General features: G+C 37.4%; 1 protein-coding gene across 3 annotated transcripts in view; it reads left to right on the forward strand.

Moving 5' to 3' along the window:
- UBN2 (ubinuclein 2) overlaps positions 1–18723 on the forward strand; it is a 56314-nt gene that overhangs the window by 27668 nt on the left and 9923 nt on the right. For all 3 annotated transcript variants that reach the window (XR_004549607.1, XR_004549608.1, XM_034062727.1), the window contains exons 7-16: positions 920–990; positions 1690–1819; positions 3100–3218; positions 3865–3978; positions 5237–5380; positions 9447–9497; positions 10707–10749; positions 11404–12939; positions 17039–17285; positions 18078–18167. Coding sequence is in view for 1 of the 3 variants with exons in the window: in XM_034062727.1 (XP_033918618.1) it covers positions 920–990; positions 1690–1819; positions 3100–3218; positions 3865–3978; positions 5237–5380; positions 9447–9497; positions 10707–10749; positions 11404–12939; positions 17039–17285; positions 18078–18167 (2545 nt within the window). In the remaining 2 variants the exon portion in view is untranslated. The remainder of the gene's footprint in view (positions 1–919; positions 991–1689; positions 1820–3099; positions 3219–3864; positions 3979–5236; positions 5381–9446; positions 9498–10706; positions 10750–11403; positions 12940–17038; positions 17286–18077; positions 18168–18723) is intronic.

The following is an 18723-nucleotide window of genomic DNA, read 5'->3' on the forward strand; positions in this document are numbered from 1 at the left end:
CAGTGCCAAAATAGAAGATGACAATAAGACTGTAAAAGTAGGGCTTTTTTTCTCTTGATTTCTATAAATCTGCAGAGTGGATGGGCACTAGAGAGAAGAACTTGCTGATTTTTGTAGAATAGTGCAGGGAATTGGATTTCTCTGATAAGGTGTTACTGTTTGTGAAAAGAAGAATCTAGGTGATAGGAATAAAGATACAGTAATTCCCATGTAGAATCCTTTTGAGATCAGTAAAACCTTCTAATAAAAGGAAGTATGTATAGGAATAAGACTGAGATTTTTTTTTTTCCCAACCGCAGACATACTTAGGAAGAGACCAAAAATATTAGGGGTATATTCTAAAGATGGTGAGAATGATGCACAGCACCAGAAATGAGGGACGAGGTATTCCTCTAGCATATCTAATCCCTCTGTAGAAACACCAGTGAAGGATTAAGGCATATCTAAGAAGGCTAGAAAGTTGTAACTGGGTGAGGCAGATAATAGAGGTAGGAAAGGAGCCTTTCACAGATTGAAGGTAGGAATGTGTTGATGCTGTTGCCTGCTTGACTTGTCCTCTTTTTAAAGCAAACAGTGATAGTGGAATGTAGCTGGTGGTGAGGTAATAAAACATGTCTACTGGTTTCTTTCTTCATAGCTATTGAAAAGATGAATGTGATCTGATTAACATCAGTGATCCTGGAAGATTATAAATGTAATGATTATTTGCCCTAGAGCAGGATGGTTTTATTTGAGTATAATAACAACAACAGTCACTTTTTTTTTCTAAACAATTCAATATAGTTTTGTTTTGTTCTCCAAAGTAATGCTGTTTTCTGGAAAATAAGAATATAATACAGCTGTAAAAGTAAAGATACAAAGGTTGTTGGGATTAAATGCTCTATGAACTTTTGGATATTCTTTATTGCTGTGTTACCAGGCCGCCAAGATGTTTGATGAAGAAGGCAGGAAGAAGTTTTTCACACAGGACATGAATAATATTCTGCTGGAGTAAGTGCTTCTCTGTACAACCTTCCCTTTTTGGAAAGGGGGTGAAAAGAAAAGTACAGAAGAGGAAATATAAAAATGAGGTTGTTCCAACAAAGTCCTTAAAAGTCAATGAAGGTAGATCAGTCTAAGCTAGTTATTAGCTAAAGAGATTTATATATGAATATGATTCCTGTCATGACTGTCTGTCTTTATCCAGTGTAAAGTGTTCTGTAGTGCCCTGTGTCCTTCACTTCATGTGTAAAATTCAACAAAACTGCCGTTATTTCTTCCTGTCCCCTACTTTCATGACTCAAAACACCTTTAGCTTTCATAAAGGAAGATTCCAGCTCTTTTTACTCTGTAATGCTTCAACTAAGTATTTAATATAGAAAGTTCTGTGTTCATATTCTAAGAAACAAAAATAATCTCTAGAAGACTGTAGTAGTCAAAATTGTATCAAGGTTGATGTGCAGTGGTGGGAGTAAATGAAATTTGAATAATGTTCAGTGTTGCTGGCAAAGTATGCATTTGAATGGTTTCTTGCCATTGATGAAGACATCCTCTTTTTGTAAAAAAAGTTTATGTGAAAATGTTCCAAGCTGATATTTTTGGTGTGTATAGCTAGATTATATTATACGTACAGAGCTTCCTTAGGTTTTGTTTTTAGTTGGCATTTCCAGCTTGGGGTGCTTCAGTGGTTGACTGTCTCTTGTTTGTCAGTATTGAGCTACAGTTACAGGAGATAAATCCTGCTGTCCGCAATGGAGTGTACTCTCACCTTGAGGCTTTTGTGCCATGCAATAAGGACACACTGATAAAGCGTCTGAAGAAGTTACACCTCAATGTCCAGGTAAGGATAGGGAGATTACCTCCAGCATGGATCAGTTATGTAATGGTGATGAGGACAGAACACAGGAGAGTAGTGCAGCAGCCACAGAGTCTCCAGTAAGTGAAAGATTTTGCATCAGTTGCTAGATGAGCTTAAAAGTGCTTTTTGTGTGTGTGTATGTGTACTTGGTATTGTCACTACTTTAGGTACAAATACTCTTAAGTATTTCAGACCCTTTATTTGCGAATGAAATGCTTTCATCTTGAAGGCTCGGTACATATCAAAGTTGCAGAACTAGAAAGCCACAATAATTATGGTTATGATAAGCTAAAAAAAAAATTACCCATAACTATTACACGCACTTTTGTGTCAGGAAAAAAGAGAGTAAAATAGATGACCGAGCCTGTGCTGTTTGTGCAAAATAGCCTTTGTGGCTAGGTCTTACAAATACTTTGTGTGTCATTTGCAGTTGCTTTTCTCTTATAGTTTTTTGTCCTATTGAATAAAAAAGTCATCTGTGATCTGAAGTATTTTGACCTGATTCTTCAGATGAAATCTAGGACTAAATCTTGGAGATGATCTGAGGATCAAGGATGCAGAGTCTCAAACTTGCTAAGAAGACAAACAGATTCATGTGCTGTTTTTAAGCAGTAAGACATAATAGCATATAGTTTTCTAGTTCTTCTCAATAAGCAGTTATGATTAACACTGAAGTCAGGAGATTTAGGAAGAGAATTGAGAACATGTAGGGAAGTATATACTATATTACTTTAATGGTTGAAGTTCTTAATTTGGAGGTAATTCTAAATGTATATTCTTTACCTTTGAAGTACATAAATTACATATAATAATTAATATTCAGATAATCTGATACATATATATTGTTCATTAGCTAGGATGTTTTTATACCACAGCATTTTTTTGGAAACTTGGATTAATTGCGTGCTTATTTGCAAGTGTCATCTTGTTCTTCCCCTCAGGTTTTCTTCCTTAGTTTGATTTTAATAACTGTCTAATGAGATCATGCCATAATGTTTTGGGATATTCATGACAACTTTCCTTGTGGCTATCTTTCATTGTTTGTAGTCTCAAGATTTAAAATTGTATGAAGAATTTCAAGTATATGCATTTCTACAATGATGTTGCACTAAACAGGATTCGAGTGCCATGTAGGAAATAGCTGTTGTGGTCAGTAGTTAGTGCTGGGATTATTGCCTTAGGAGTAAGTGGGAAGTAATTTTTGTGAAACTCTGAAACACATTACATCAAATAGGACTGATTTGGTGTTTCTCTTTTTACAGGATGACCGCTTGAGAGAACCACTGCAAAAGCTGAAACTGGCTGTCAGTAATGTCATGCCTGAACAGTTATGCAAGTATCAAGAGGACTGCCAGGCCCGCAATCAAGCCAAGAATGCCAAGTAGGTATTTTTGGAGTCTGTGCATGCCCGTTCTAGAGTCCAGCTGAAAGTCTGTCTCTGCATTGTTCATTCCCTGAGCTCAGCAGAGTACTTGGCTTCAGTTTACCGGTGTCTGTAAATTTTGAACTCTACAAAAATACTTAGTTTTGGGTAGGTGATGTCATCACAGCTGGCTCTAGAAAGAATTTCCATTAACTGAGGTCTTAAGAGAAAGAAATTGTAAACTGAGAAGTATGCTGGAGATTCTCAAAATGCCAGATTAATGGAGGAGGATGGTGTGTTCAGGGTCTTGATGTATTTTGCCCTTGTTCTTTGTAATAGTTTCACTCGTAATTAACTAATTCTAGACTTGCAGAAGCATTAATTAATTTATAAGCTTCCTTCCATTTCTCAGTAGAGGCATTGTATGAAGTTTATAGCTAGCAACCTTGATGGGATCCATACAGTCTGGCCTTTTCGCTTGTCTCTGAGGACCATGAGATGGTGGTGAGATGAACTTTCAGGAGGGGTGTAATGAGAATCTGAAGTTGAGTCTGTTTTTTGGTGGGGTTTTTTTTTCCCTAGCACCTAAACCCAGACTCCTTACTCAAGGAATCATTTTGTCTCTGTTGTATGCCTATACAGAAAATAATTGTTCTATCTGTAGGTTACAAGCGGAAGATGAACGAGAGAAAAATGGATCAGAGGAAGATGATGATGAGAAACCTGGAAAGAGGGTTGTTGGACCCAGAAAGAAGTTTCATTGGGATGACACAGTGAGGTGAGACAAAACCACCTTTTCCACTGAGAATTATCACTGACTTCATAAAGGGATCTGCGAGGGGATGTTATGCTTTTCAGAAATACACCTTTGAGAAATTTTTGGAGAGTGCTGGGGCTAAGCAGGCAAGCTAGAATGTTGCCCTTCTTTAACATGAAGGGCAGTATCATCCTATGTCTAAACCTTTTTTCACTGCTTATCTGTGTTACCCAAATACATGAATATTTTCCTGGTCCTAGGACTTTAAGCTGCTTTAAGCAAAGAACACATGTAAGCAGAGTTACACCTGCTTCTCACCATTCTAGGAATAGGTCACAAAACACTGTCAACCAATGAGCAGTCAAGATTTCTGCCACAATAGGGTAGACTTTCAAAATTGGTGATGCTGTTTTGGCAAGCCTTACAGTCTTTGGGCAAGCCAGCATCCAGAGTGCATGAGTCTTAACCCCTCCCATCCCCTCTGAACACAAATTCTATGTTATCTCTCAAGAGCAACAGATTCTTACCTAAAATTATGAAGTCTCACTTTTCTTTTTCCTAGAATAGATTTTAACTGAAAACTGAGATTACTGTTATTTAAATAATCTAGGTAGGTTTCTATGCAAGCATATCCTTCTAAATCAGACATTCCCCATGCAAGATATAAGCTAATTTAAATACAAATGTATGTATTATTAAAAAGGCCTGATGGACTTCTCACAGTGAGTCTTTTTTAGTGTGTTAAGATGACAGGGAAGCAAGCTTCACAGAATACATAAAACTAGTGTAGCTTAGACTGGCCTGGAGGGAGACATACTTAATGAGAGATATTTAAATCTGCTCTTCATTGAAGAGGCTCTTAAAGGCCAGTGTTACTTAACTGTGTGCACATTTTTTATTTTTGAGGACAGTAGAAGACAACATGCCTGTCAGGAAGAATTTTCTGTTGAAATATTGAGTGTAAAATGGATTTCACTTGCTTTTAGACATTCTCCATCTTAAATGAAATAGAGGTCCCTGTGAGCAACAGGAGATGTTTTAGCAAGTACGTCATTATAGTAAGGATGGCAAAAAGTGAGCCATACAGTGTGCTGGAAATGAAGGAAAAGTGGTAGTGACAAATCATACTAGTTGTAGTAGCAAGCTTCCAAAAACTGCAATTGGAACTGAGCTCTTCCTACAGATGGTGATGGACAGTCCTTCCATTTCTCAGCCTTTTTCTGCTGAGCTTTTGAAAATACTGTTTCTTTCAGTATACTTACTGTGTGTCTTTTTGCAGGTCTCTGTTGTGTAATCTTGTCAAGATCAAGCTGGGATGCTATGAGCTAGAGCCAAATAGAAGTCAGTCTGCTGAAGATTACCTCAAAACCTTTATGGAAACAGAAGTGAAGCCACTTTGGCCTAAAGGCTGGATGCAAGCAAGGTAAGATACCTGCTTTGTATATCTGTTAATCTTGGTACTAAATATTTCTTGGATGTTCTTTATTGTCGTACATTTGACTGAAATACATACTGTTAATTTTCGTTAAAACTTCAAAATATATCAATGGAACTGAAATAACTTAGAAGATAGAAAATTAACTTATGAAGAGCATTCAGGCTTGTTTGCAAGCCTGAGAGCTAGAAGCCCAGCGTTTTCTTTGGAGAACTATTTGCTGTTGTCATCTGCTGGAAACTGAATTTATGCAAGTTCGTAACACAGTATGTGATGCTTCATTTGAGAGACAGGTATGAGGAGGGGAGGTAACTGCTTGAGAAGTTCTTTTTGTGGTATTGAAAGTGATGGTGATATAGAAAGCAGCCATGCCTATTTAACTTGTAAGCAGTCTGATAACACAGTGTGACATAGATGATAAGATTATAAACTGGAATTTCAACATCAGAATTTACAAAACACTAAGGTTTGTGCTCTTTATTTCCTGTATGTGATTGGGATGCTCTGTGATGCTGCGGTTAAAAATGCACCAGTTTCTTGATGAAGACTTATACTTGCTTCCTACTGACTTAGGTGGAAACAACCACACGAGGGAAAATGAGAGCAATAGTAATCATTGTGAAATACAAATTTGGCAGTTTTCAAACACTTCAAAGTGAAAGAAGAGAAGCAAATATAGGTGTTCTTTCCTTCTGTACATCTGCTGCAAAAGACAATTTCCCATCAAATCTTGACTGTAAAAGCTTAATGATATATAATAAATTCTCCATTCCTGGCAGTGTCCAGGGCCAGGTTGGATGGAGTCTTGGGTTACATGGTCTAGTGTGAGGGTGGTGAGGCACCAGAACAGGCTGTCCAAAGAAGTGGTAAATATTCCATCCCTACCAGCGTTCAAGGCCAGGTTGGACGGAGTCTTGGGTGACGTGTTCTAGTGTGAGGTGTCTCAGCCCATGGCAGGGAGTTGGAACTAGGTGGTCTTAAGGTCTTTTCCAACCCTTACTATTCTATAATACATTAATACTAATCAATGAGATTGCCTTGATTGTAGATTAGTCAAATCTGTATCAGGATGTAAAGATAACTGTACTGATTGCTTCCTAGAATAGTCAGTGTAGAAAATGAGGTTGTAATAAGCTGTTTGTGAAACAGTAATGAAAGGAACAAATGAAGCTTTACACTTCTTGGCATACAGCTGACTTATTTCTCAAGGATCTAGCTTTGTGTCATAAGTATGCTGATGAGTGAGAGGTTATCTCATATGAAGATTTTATTGAAGTAAACAAGTTAGCTTAAAAACACTTAACAAAGCTCAGTGGTAGTGGCAAAACAGTCAAGTGATAATGTAAGGTCATCCAAGAATATATACAAGTGAAGCACGTTAAAACTTTGCATTTGAAAGCCATGTAACATACGGTTCTTTCCCTTCCATATGGTAAGCATGCTGAAAACTTTACATAAGCTTTTCAACTGCCTATAAAAGGGATTTCAACACAAAAGGAGAAAAATCAAACAAACCTAAAAACCCCAAAATGACTTCTCCCCCCAAAACAAAAAAAAAAAATCCAAGCAAACAAAAAGCCTCTACCCACAAACAAACCAAATAAACACCAGGAGCTGCCTCAGAATAACTTTCTGTGGACCAGCAAGACTTCTTTTACCAACTAGGCAATTTTAGTGCCATAGAATTTGTTCTGTATTTACAGGGAGGCACTTCACTGCATTCTCTTTTGGAAGTGATGTATTGTAATTTATAGACAAACAGTTACACATGGAAAAAGCAAGAATTTCAGGGAGTCTGATAGTGGTAGCTCTTAATACAGTACATTTTATTCATATGCTGGATGCTCAGTGTTGTTGAGAAGTTAAGAGCAGGGATTACCATGCTGAAGGATTTACATTTACACATGGTCTCAAGTGAGAAGGAGCTATGTAAGCTGGAAAAATTAAGGCTTTTAATGCTAAAAATGGGCTGCTGACTGCATTTCACAAGAAATACTTACTAATTGGAGTAGGTCTGTGGTACCAGAACTTTGTGGCTTCAGCCTAGAGGAAAAATTTTTATTCTGTCAAAGTTAACTGCATTTACTGTTCATCATAGGTCAGTATAGAAGCATGAGAATATGTATCAACCATAATTTAAAACTGCACCTTGTTTATTTGTCTGGGGGTATCACAACTACCTTTGTCATATGAATTTTCAACGTATATAACTTCCATACTCTGCCCCAGGAGATTATTTTGTTAATATCCATGGATTTAGAGAAATATTTTTGTCTTAGAGGGTCCCAAAGCCTTTCAAATAATGTAATCCATTTTTTTGTGTAACTGGGTTGCTTATTAATTTCATGTGCATCAGAATAAAGCCTGCAATGTAAATATGTGTATGTTCAAAAATGAAGTGTAAGGAACAGGAAGTCATTATGCATGTAGGTTGCATTGGAGGTCATCATGCATGTAGGCTTGCAGCACATTTATTTTGTGCAGGTCAAGCAGCATGCTTGACTTGAAATCGTGATCAGAGAGAAATAATCTCATACTGATCTCTGATCAACTTTTAAATCTGAATATATTTATGCAATGGTGGGGTTATCATCCAAGTGTGTTCTTGCTTTGGAGCATACACTGCACGGTCCTTTCTTTGTACTGTATCTTTAACTTCTGTTCCTGTAGTAGTACACTTTTGTCTTGAATCTGTAAGGATACTACAAATTACTGGGGCCTGGATTAATTCTGGATTTTCATTCCCAAATTAAAAAGTTTAAGGAATAGACAAATCACCAGGAAGGAGGTGTGAGAGAAAAATTCTGGAGAAATTTCTGGGTAGGACAGAAAGTGGCACATGGAACTTGTAGCAAAAGGAACATCTCATTACATTATGTTCTTCATGGGCATTCATTAGTTCCTGATGGGGAGCAGTGTAATACAGATTTGGAGGTTGGTATCATAAAGAAAATGGGACAAAGTAGAATCTGAGAATTAAGGCACTGAAATGTAGCAAGAGGATGTCAATGTTTTCTTGCCAGATGACGAGATTTTGGATACATGGATTTTTCATTAACTATTGCAGCTCTAAGGATGTATTATCAGTGAAAAGCTCTTGTTTAGACAGCTGTTTTTGATGTGATCACTGTTAGCGTGATAGCAGTGGTGTAGGAAAATCTTGTCTGTTCGTGTTTGCCTACCTTGGAAACAGGGAAGAGGGCCAAGTTTGCATTAGCTGTCTATGGTAGCTGCATTTGGGTAGTAACCTGCAAGATAGGTACAGATTGAGAATCATTTTTACTTCCCACTTATCAGCTTGGGGTTGATAAGGAAAAAAAAGCATGTGAACTGTTGAGATTTGTCATACCAGCTCTTGCCATTCATTGGCTCTGTACCAGAATGTATAAGTCCAGTGTAGCTGAAGTCACAGAAATGGTACTCAATGGCCTGTGTAAAATACTGAAGAAAATCGAAAGCTGGCATGGCTACTGTATTCTGACTTTTTCCCTCTGTTTTAAAAAAACAAAGATAAAAAAACAGAAACAGAAATAACACCAAAGCACAGCAGACTAACCTCAAAACTCAAACTGTGATCAGTGTGTGACTACATAGTGTGAAGAGTTTATTATAATCCTTAATGGAATATTCAAAATGTCTCATTGGTATTTGAGGAGAGAGAATTCAACATTCTATTACAGTGACTTATGTTTGGCCATTCACTGAGCTATTTTGAATGTAAACTTCAATTTAGGGGTTTGGTTTCTTTTCTTGTTTGTTTGTTGGGGGGGGTTGTTGGTTTTTGGGGTTTTTTTGACTTGTGCTGGGGTGTTTTTTTTATTTGGTTGTTTGAGGTTTTTTTGGTTTTGTTTTGGGTTTTTTTTGGCATTCTTCTATTTATGGGTGTTTGAAGCTACATCATGTTTGCAGTACAGACAGGCTACCTACTAGCTGCTTTGGGGACAGATGATCAAAGTGTTCTTCTGAAAATTCAAGGATATTTGCATATTTGGTGGTCATATGCTGATTGTCCCTATAGAATCACCTTATGTTTCTTTACTTGTCACTCTTTCAGGATGCTTTTTAAAGAAAGCCGAAGTGTTCACAATCACCTCACTTCTGCTCCGTGAGTACAATATTTACAACTGCCATCTTTAGGTTGTTCATAGTATCTGTATCCATCTTCTTGCACTTGAAACTTATGATGTTAATAATAAGTAATGTTCTTGTGGCATATATTTTAATTCATTTATGAAGTGGTTAGATAAATCAAGAGGATATTCATTCTTGGATTAATGCCTTTAACTCAGAGTATTTCAAAGTGCTATATGCTGTCTGAATTTTGCTGTACAGCATATTAAATTGAACTTAGAGGCTGCAGTACTTCCTGCTCTTTTCTTCATAAATATCTGTAACAACGTAAGTCTGTGTATCTTAGTGGAATTTTACCTTGATTTTCAATGACACTGTGTCCCTCTGGGGACCTGTCTGCATTCAGCCAGAATTCAGATAAACAATTATGACTTTGAATAACACACAAATTGCAATCTCTGTGATAAATGATTGATATAGGATATTTTTATACATAACAAAACTGAGTCATGGTCCACCTACAGTAAGGTTGTCTTTTAACCAGGTATATTCCTAGTTGTGTGGGAAAGGAGAGAAAATGACCTATAAAATGTAAATCCTTTTGAAGAAATAGAAATGAAAAAAAAATGTGTGAAATGCCTAACTTAAAAATTGAAGCTGATAACTAATAATCCCTAATGCTGTCTTTGATTGCATAGCTGCAGTTGGTGCTATGGTGTTCACTTACACTGCAAAAGACCCTGGAAGCTTGTTAAATGGCTTCTTGCGACAAACAGAAGTTAGATGCAACAGTGAAACAGTTTTTAAGCAACAGAACCCTTCTTTTCTTGGGGGAGGGAGGAAGCTACTGATTTTATGTAGTTTGAAATATAAATGAGAACACAAAGTATGCTCCTCAGTGACAAAGCCATCAATGTAAAGCAAAATTGCTTGATTTTTTTTTTTTTTTTTAGTTTCTCTATGTTGGCCAAGTAGAAAATGGCTCTCTTGATACATACCAGATTATATCAGCAATTCAATGAATTTTGCATCTAAATTACTAGAGATACATGACCCAAAAAATGGATTAAAGGTGTGCTTGTTCTCTCCCCCTGTATATTTTAACTCATTTTCAGGATGTTTTATTATTAAAGCTGGATTACAGTAGTCATCTTTCTGTCATATTGGGATGGGATAACAGTTAAAACTAAAGTGACTCACCTTTCTGTTGTCTTCTGATGCACATCTGTATCCTCTGTTTTAGGGCAAAGAAGAAGGTGATTCTGGCCCCTAAACCCAAAGTGAAGGTAAATGACTGTTTAGATATCTGAATTTTATATGACAACTTGATACAAGCTGTTTCCTGCCTCTGATCCAGAAAAATTCTGGCAGAAGGATTCCGTCAGGAAATGCTGTAAGAGCTTATTGACTTGGTGCTGTAGCACTTAAAAAAAAAAGTAGTTCAAAAGACTTCTCTATAGCTTTGTAACTTTAGGCTATATTAGTTCTTTGAAAATAACTATTAGGTACTGGTTCCAATAAAATTGCACTTTTTTTTTAGTGTGCTTTGTGTTCTTTGTCAGCTGTATTAAATTTGGTAAGACTGGAAAAAATATGTGGTTGGGAGAATAGCATAAGTTGATAGAGGTTCTTGTTAGACAATGACTAGGTGTTGTTTTAGTAAAGTAGCAATTTTACCTAGCAGTCAGGTTAGCTACCCTGGTCTTCACAAATTATTCTTAACTGTGTGAAACATTCTTAGTTACATGGAGCAACGGGTTTTAAGCAAAAATAGGTTTAAAAACACAAATATTGAATTAGCATGAAGGACTAAAAGACCTAATTTCAATAGTAGATCTTTTTCAGTTCATCTGAATATACAGAATAACAGAATTGCACTAAAGAAGACTAGATCTACTCCAGAAAGGCTATTAAAACCTGTGCTGTCTCTATATTCTCAGGACTTCAGTCCAAAAAAAGAACAGAAAACCTGTATGTCTTCAGTCAGTTCAAGTTGCACTACTGTACTGAGTTCCAGCACGCCTGTCTGCACCCCAGCCAGCTCTAGCTGCACACCAGCTCCAGAGACCATCTGTTTGGATGACTCACTGGATGAAGACCTCTCGTTCCACCCACCTTCACTGGACTCTATTTCTGATGCTCTGGCAGTTATCAATAACGGTGCCAAGGGATCACCTCTTGGGTCCACCATAGACACAACAACATCCAGACCTCGTCCTGGACTGAGGGAAGAGAAACTAGCAAGCATTATGAGTAAGTTGCCACTGGCAACTTCGAAGAAAGTAGAGCCCACTCAGACACCCCATTCATCAAGTCTTATTGCTGGTCACACAGGGCCAGTACCAAAGAAACCCCAGGACCTAATTCACACTGGTATCTCTTCAGGCCTTATTGCTGGATCTTCAATTCAAAATCCTAAGGTTTCCTTAGAGCCTTTGCCAGCCAAACTACTTCAGCAAGGATTACAGAGGTCAAGCCAGATCCAAGCCGCTTCTTCCTCTTCACAGACTCATGTTTCTTCCACTAAGACCCAAGCAGCTATTTCCACCTCTCAGAGAACCAAGGATGCTAATATCTTGGTATCATCTTCTGAGGCTCAAGGTGTTTCTTCCTCAACATCACAAGTGACAAAGGTGCACCAGCATTCAGCTGTACAGCAGAAATATGTATCTCCTTTACAAGCAACTATTAGTAAATCACAGACCAATCCAGTGGTAAAATTGAGTAGTAATCCCAAATTGTCTTGTTCATCACCAGTCATCAAGGCTCAAGATAAGTCTGTAGTATATCGCCTGCCTTTGTCTAATCCATCATCTGGAAGTGGCTCTCAAGTGTCTCACCCACTGGTTTCTCGGACAACATCCAGCACCTCTACCTCTAGTAACTATTTAGCCAAGGCTATGGTGTCACAAGTTTCTTCCCAGGGTTTCAAGCCTCCCTTCTCCATGGCTGCCTCTCCTAAACCTGCTGCCTCTCCCAAGCCCACTGCATCTAAACCCTCTGTCACACCCAAGCCCAATGCATCACCTAAATTTTCATCCAAGTCCACCTCATCCCCCAGGCCTGCAACAACACCTAGTTCTTCCAGTTCAAGTGCACTAGTTTCCCAGAGTAGTCACTCCAGCAACAACCCCCTTCATAAACAGTCCAGTGGTGTAAATATCAGCAGGCAGTCTCCCACAGTGAATTTGCTGCCCTCTAATCGCACCTCAGGCCTTCAGCCTGCAAAGAACCCTCAGGCTTCTTCAAAATTGCCCAACTCTTCTCCTTCTGGAACTGTTGGTAAAAATAATCTGGGTGGAGTTGGAATGAATGTACCTGCCAGCAGAGGCAGTAACCTTAACTCAAGTGGAGCTACTAGGACTAGTCTGTCTGGGGGAGCAGGAAGTGGAACACAGGGTGCTACTAAACAATTGTCAACTCCACACAGACCATCTTCTGCCTCAGGGTCTCCAGTTGTAGCAGCCAGTGTGCAGGTACGCATCTAGCAAGTTTACATTTAAACCTTGCATTAATATTTATCACACTTACTTCGTAAACATTCTGTCTTACAGTATCTTGATTTGCAAATGTGTCATAAATTTAATGCTTATACTTTACTAAGCATAAATGTTAATACTGATGAAACTCTTTCTCACTAGTGAATAGGTATTTCCAGCTAATGTGAAATTCAGGGATCAGTTTGGAATGAATCCTCACTATTAAATGTTAGTTGTTCTATTCTGTGAAACAGAATACACTTTTTGTTCGTGTTAAGAACACTAGAAAAGGTAAGCCTTCTGTGGCCATATTTCCAGGGGATGTGGTATTTCCTTGCATTATTGGGTTTGTGTATTCTTGCGTATTTGCCTATTTGTAATGGTGCTGGTCACATGAAAAGGTGTATTGGTACATTTGTTGCCAAGCTTCATAAATAATTTGCAAAACTAGAGTTCAGTTGCTTATGGTTTGAGTATAAAGTAAGACTTGTGTTTAAAGCTAACACATGCAGGGCTTTTATTTAGTATTTGTGATTAAATATGTATTTTATGTCTTAGGGTCTAGTCAAATTGCATGAGACATCTCTAATATATAAATATCCTAGAAATTGTTTGAGAGCTATGCAGAACTTCAGCACTGGAGTTAAAACAGTCATATAAAGCAAATACTTTGAAAATACTGTTGTCCTAAACCCCATGCAAACCTATGATTTACTCAGAAGACAACTTGCTTTCCCAAGTTGTGCAATGTTCTGACTGGGAACTATTTAATTACTGAGCTGATTTGAGGTTTTGCTCTCCTTATTGCTTTCTCTATTCTGAGGTCTTTACTACTTAGAATCATAGAATAATAGAATAGTTAGGGTTGGAAAGGACCTTAAGATCATCTAGTTCCAACCCACCTACTTAAGTAAACTTAGGCAATATCGCTGCAAATCAGGGTCTTGTACAGCAAATGGAAAGCTTTGTATTTTTCTGAACAGTGAACATAGCTATTGTATGGAAGGGATGTATACTCAGCTTTTAGCAATTGTTTGTAATTTTTTAGCTTGTTAGCAAATTTTTCTTAATGCAGCTGAATGACAGGAGGAAGGTTGGTTTGTTTTTTTTTTTAATAGGATGTTTTTATGGTCTTTCATCCTATTGTACTGTAAGTCTGTTACAGTAAATAAGAAATGTCTGGCGGGCTCTGACAGAGCCTTTTCATTATTTTGGGTACTTTGAATGAAAAAAAAACAACCCAACAACTAACCCACATGCTGTGCAAGGGCCAGTGTGAGTCTACAAAAAAGGTGAGCCAGATACAGTCCAGTTTGGGTACTCTGGAAGGTGCCTAGTGGAGACAAAAAAAGCAACAGTGAATGGACTGGGAATGGAATTGTTTCTTCCTAGTGCAGTCAACAGAATCCAGTGGATACAATTGCTGTGATGTAGAAGAAAATGTGAAATGAGTGTGGTAATGCTTAAAGATGAAGAATGAGGGAAATAATAGTATTGTATTGGATGATGAGATGAATTCTGGCAAACCTCCCTGTAGTTAAAGGCAAGTGATTTTTTTTTTTTTTTTTTTCCCTGATGATCTGGGAAATTAAATGTATTTTGGCAGACACTGATGTTGAAAAGGACTTGAGGGGGGTGTGGTGGATAATAAAGTAACATGAGAGTGTACTGTAAGACAGCAAAATAATATGTATTGGTATATAGGATGGGGAAATCAGCTAGAGGTACTGAGCAGCACATAGTATCCCTAAAATTATTATTGTGACTTTCTATATGGGTGTTTTTGACACTTCAGAAGTTACTTTCGTAATCTCAGAATGGTTCAGAAGAATGGTGCAAGGCAGATAAACCATAGAATAGTGTTTTTGCTGCTGTGCAGACTGAAGCACGGTATGGAATATGTTCAAGAGAAGATTAGAATCAAATTACCTCCCAGTCCAAGTACAATGAAGGGGAAGAGATTGGTGATAAGAGGGCTTTATATTTAGCCTTAAAGATCCAGTGGCTGCTGAACTTAATTCCAGAGTAGTTGTTAGGTACAGTGCACTAAGATACAAAGTACTGCAAACTGCAGTGGAACTTTTAAAAACTTGCGTAAGGCTGAAAGTGAATCTCCTTTCCATTAAAGCTTTAGGGATTTAATTCCTATCTGAGATACTGTTGATCAGTCAGATGATGAGAATGGTACTTGAGTTGCTCATTAGAATGTTGTGTTGATATCTTCAGTGTCTCTTACATTGAAGATCAGACTAGATGATTTCATGTAATAAAGATGTTCCTAACTATGAAGAATTTCCAAGAAGACTTTCCCTCCTTTACCCTTTTGATTGACACTTATATTTACCAGAATATAAGCATACACTTCCTGTAGATCCACAGAAATTTTACTCTGGAATACTCAGTTAAGTTACATCTTAAGAATACAAAGACAAAGTAATCTAAAATTCAGCGATTATAGTGTGGTTTCATTAAAAAGCTTCTACCCTACCACTAGTACTCCTTACCAGAATCTGGCTTAGACTTTTAAGGATCTTAGTGACTCAGATTTATATGACCAGGATGAACCCTTTTATGAAGTGCTAATATGGGTGAAATAAATAGAAACCTCTGAACTGTGTCTCTCTTAGGGCGTTCTCCATAGCCCTTTCCATCACTGAACTTCACTCCTCTTTTTGATGGAGTAAGCTATGTCTTGACAGAGCATATTATGAAGCTGTTTTCTGTGTTCAGGCATTTTACAAAACCACAATTACGAGAGAATTACTATATGGCTTTTTATTTTGCTGCGCAGTAAAGATCACATAGACAATGAATGGTTGCATTTTTTGTACATAGGCTTATTGTGCAATTAGTACTTTTGAAGGCAAAGGAGAATAATCGGGGATGAAAACCTTCAGCATACTTTAATACCCTACTTCTGGGATGGAGTAAGTCTTAGAAGTTGTCACTCCTAAGATGACCAATAATAACACTTGCTACTAACATCACATCTTACAGGGTGTTTTCTCATAAGCAGCAACTTTTTTTAGCTGCTTTCATCTGAATACCTTAAGACCAGAAATTGGTAATAGAAACTCTATTGCTTCTAAGAGTTTTAATCACTTTGCTGCTTCTGTAAGTTGATACTACAGAAGTCACAGAGACTTCCATTTCATTTCAATGTGAATCATTAAAATAATTCTCAGTTTTGGGATTAGTTAGGGCTTACATTTATAAATACACAGATTTGAAGTCTTAAAAGTATGAGTCAATTTAACTGATATCTGAAATATCTGAGCTTGAGTCTGATTTAGAATGCTTTCTGTACTGTTTTGTAGTAGATTATTAGACAATATTAACATATAATTAATTGCATATTAGCCTATAAAATTACGATTGCATAGTGAAAAATAATTGTTAAACAAGAACAAGATGATCTACTTTTAGAGGAATTAATGCAATCTGGGAGTTGTTGGAGCTAAAATATTCTGCTAATCTCAACATTTTCATTTATAAACTACAGTGAATTTAACTTCATTGTGATCTATGTAGAGTTCAGAGATTATTTCCCTTTGCCTTTTGCTTTGACATGTGTATACATATGTATGCCTACATATGTGTGTATTTTGGTAACCTGACTTCTCTTTTAAGTATGGAGTTTTTATATATGAATCTTAATTTTCAAAAATCATTGCTTCTAAGCAACCACTTCAGAAAGAAAGTTAGTGTTCTGTTAAGACCCAGATTTGGAGAGGGGAGAGTAATACTGTGCTTCTAAAGAACTTCAGATCTACATCTGATGATCTCATATTATTAATCCATAGAAGATGCTGCATTAGATTGTGACTGTAGACGCAATGCGTAGTTAGGAGATAGAGGAAATGACCTGAGAAAAACATAAGAGATGAACCATACTGCCATGTCTGAATTTAAGATATAATTGTACTTTTTTAATAGATGAACAGTGAGAAGACCTCCTGAGTAAATAAGTGGATATTTATTAATAGTTTAATACTCTTCTTAATAGCGCCACTGTTAACAGAAGATAGTTGTTTATCTCCTTAAAGAATGCAACTCAAAGCTTTAAAATCTTGAAGTACTCCTTTTCTTTGTACAGTCAACAGCAGGAGCATCATTACTGGCTAACGCCTCACCTTTGACTCTTATGGCATCACCCCTGTCTGTAACCAGTCAGAACGTGACATCTGCACCATTAACTCCTTTTGGGATGCTGGGCGGCCTTGTACCTGTGACCGTGCCCTTCCAGTTTCCCTTGGAGCTGCTTGGCTTTGGGACAGACACAGCTGGAGTGACAACCACCTCGGGATCTACCTCAGCGGCTTTCCACCACAGCCTAACTCAGAGTGAGTGGAATCAGTTACCACACTGTGCTTATAAGGAAGGATGCATCCTGAAAATGGAATTTAAGAAGAGAAGCAAAAAAGTTCTGGGAGGCTCCCATTTGATTTATGAAAATCCGTGCAGGAGAGTAAATGTGATTTCTTCACTGGTAAAACTTTATTATCCAAATTAAGATAATTATGAACCATCTTTGATACAAGCTTAACTCCATTGTTACATTTACAGTATATGTTTAGTTTTCAACATGCTTTTTGGGTGAACTTGTAATACTCTATCTTCAGAAAAGAACAGAGCTTAAAAATCTCCAAATGCCACAACACAAATAAGACTTAATATGGCGAGTACTTCAAATAGCTTAGTAATCTTGGATATCAAACAGTTCTCTTAAGAGGAAGTATCAACCCAGATGCACTTACTAATTTTTTTTCCCTGCTGCTTGAAAAGAAATTCTTTGGGGTTTTAAGCTGTATTAATTCTTGGCCTTTCTGCTGAGGGAAATGACATGAAGAGTTGCATCCCAGTAGCAAGGCATGGTCCTTGCTGTGACTTTTATTAACAATATCTGAATAGGTCTGTTTCTGTTGACTTATTCCAGCCATCGGAATGTTATCAGATACTTATTCTTTGTTGTTGAGAGACATCTTCAGAAATCAGTGCAAATTGGCATGCTACTATATAGGTATTATAAATCCTAAAAATAAATATACTATACCCTAAAAATAAAATCTTCCTATTTCATAAAGGCTACTTCTTGTTTTTAAGGTTTATCTTTGTTGCTCTCCTTTTTCCCCCAGACTTACTGAAGGGTTTACAGCCAGGTGCTCAGCACGCAGCAACACTGTCTCACTCACCTCTGCCTGCTCACTTGCAGCAAGCTTACACAGGTAAAGACACTGTGTTTTCCTTATTAACTTAGAAGTTAGATTTCTGACCTAAACTGAAATAAAATGTGCACCAGAAGTGAAATTGGTTTAAAAGAGGCACAGCAGAGGCACAAGCTTTAGTAGCAGCTGACAGTACACATTCTATCACAGGAGAATTTAAGGAACCTGAACTTTCTTTTTTTTTCTTTATTTGTCTTTAATGTCAGGAACAAAAAAAAAGCTCAAAATCATCAATTATTATAGCACTTCTAGAAACCAAAGTGTATAAATTCAGGTGGGGGGCGGGGGGGAGGAATACTACTTACGGGACCCTAACATGATTATTTACAGGCTGCAGAAAGTCTGTATTGGTGAGATTATTTTTTTTCCACTCAGTTATAATTTCTCCATTGGAGGAGAAACTGACCTTCCAGCTGGAAGCTTCTTCATGCTTCTTGTAAGACTGTATACCTGTGTGTACAGTGTAATGATTCCCTAATGGAATATTTGCCTTCCCTGATAATTTTGTCCTTGAAAAGAGTTGCATATTTTGGTAGAGAAGCTTGAAGTAGAACAT

This window comes from Melopsittacus undulatus, chromosome 5, assembly GCF_012275295.1.
Source record: "Melopsittacus undulatus isolate bMelUnd1 chromosome 5, bMelUnd1.mat.Z, whole genome shotgun sequence".
Lineage (NCBI taxonomy): Eukaryota > Metazoa > Chordata > Aves > Psittaciformes > Psittaculidae > Melopsittacus > Melopsittacus undulatus.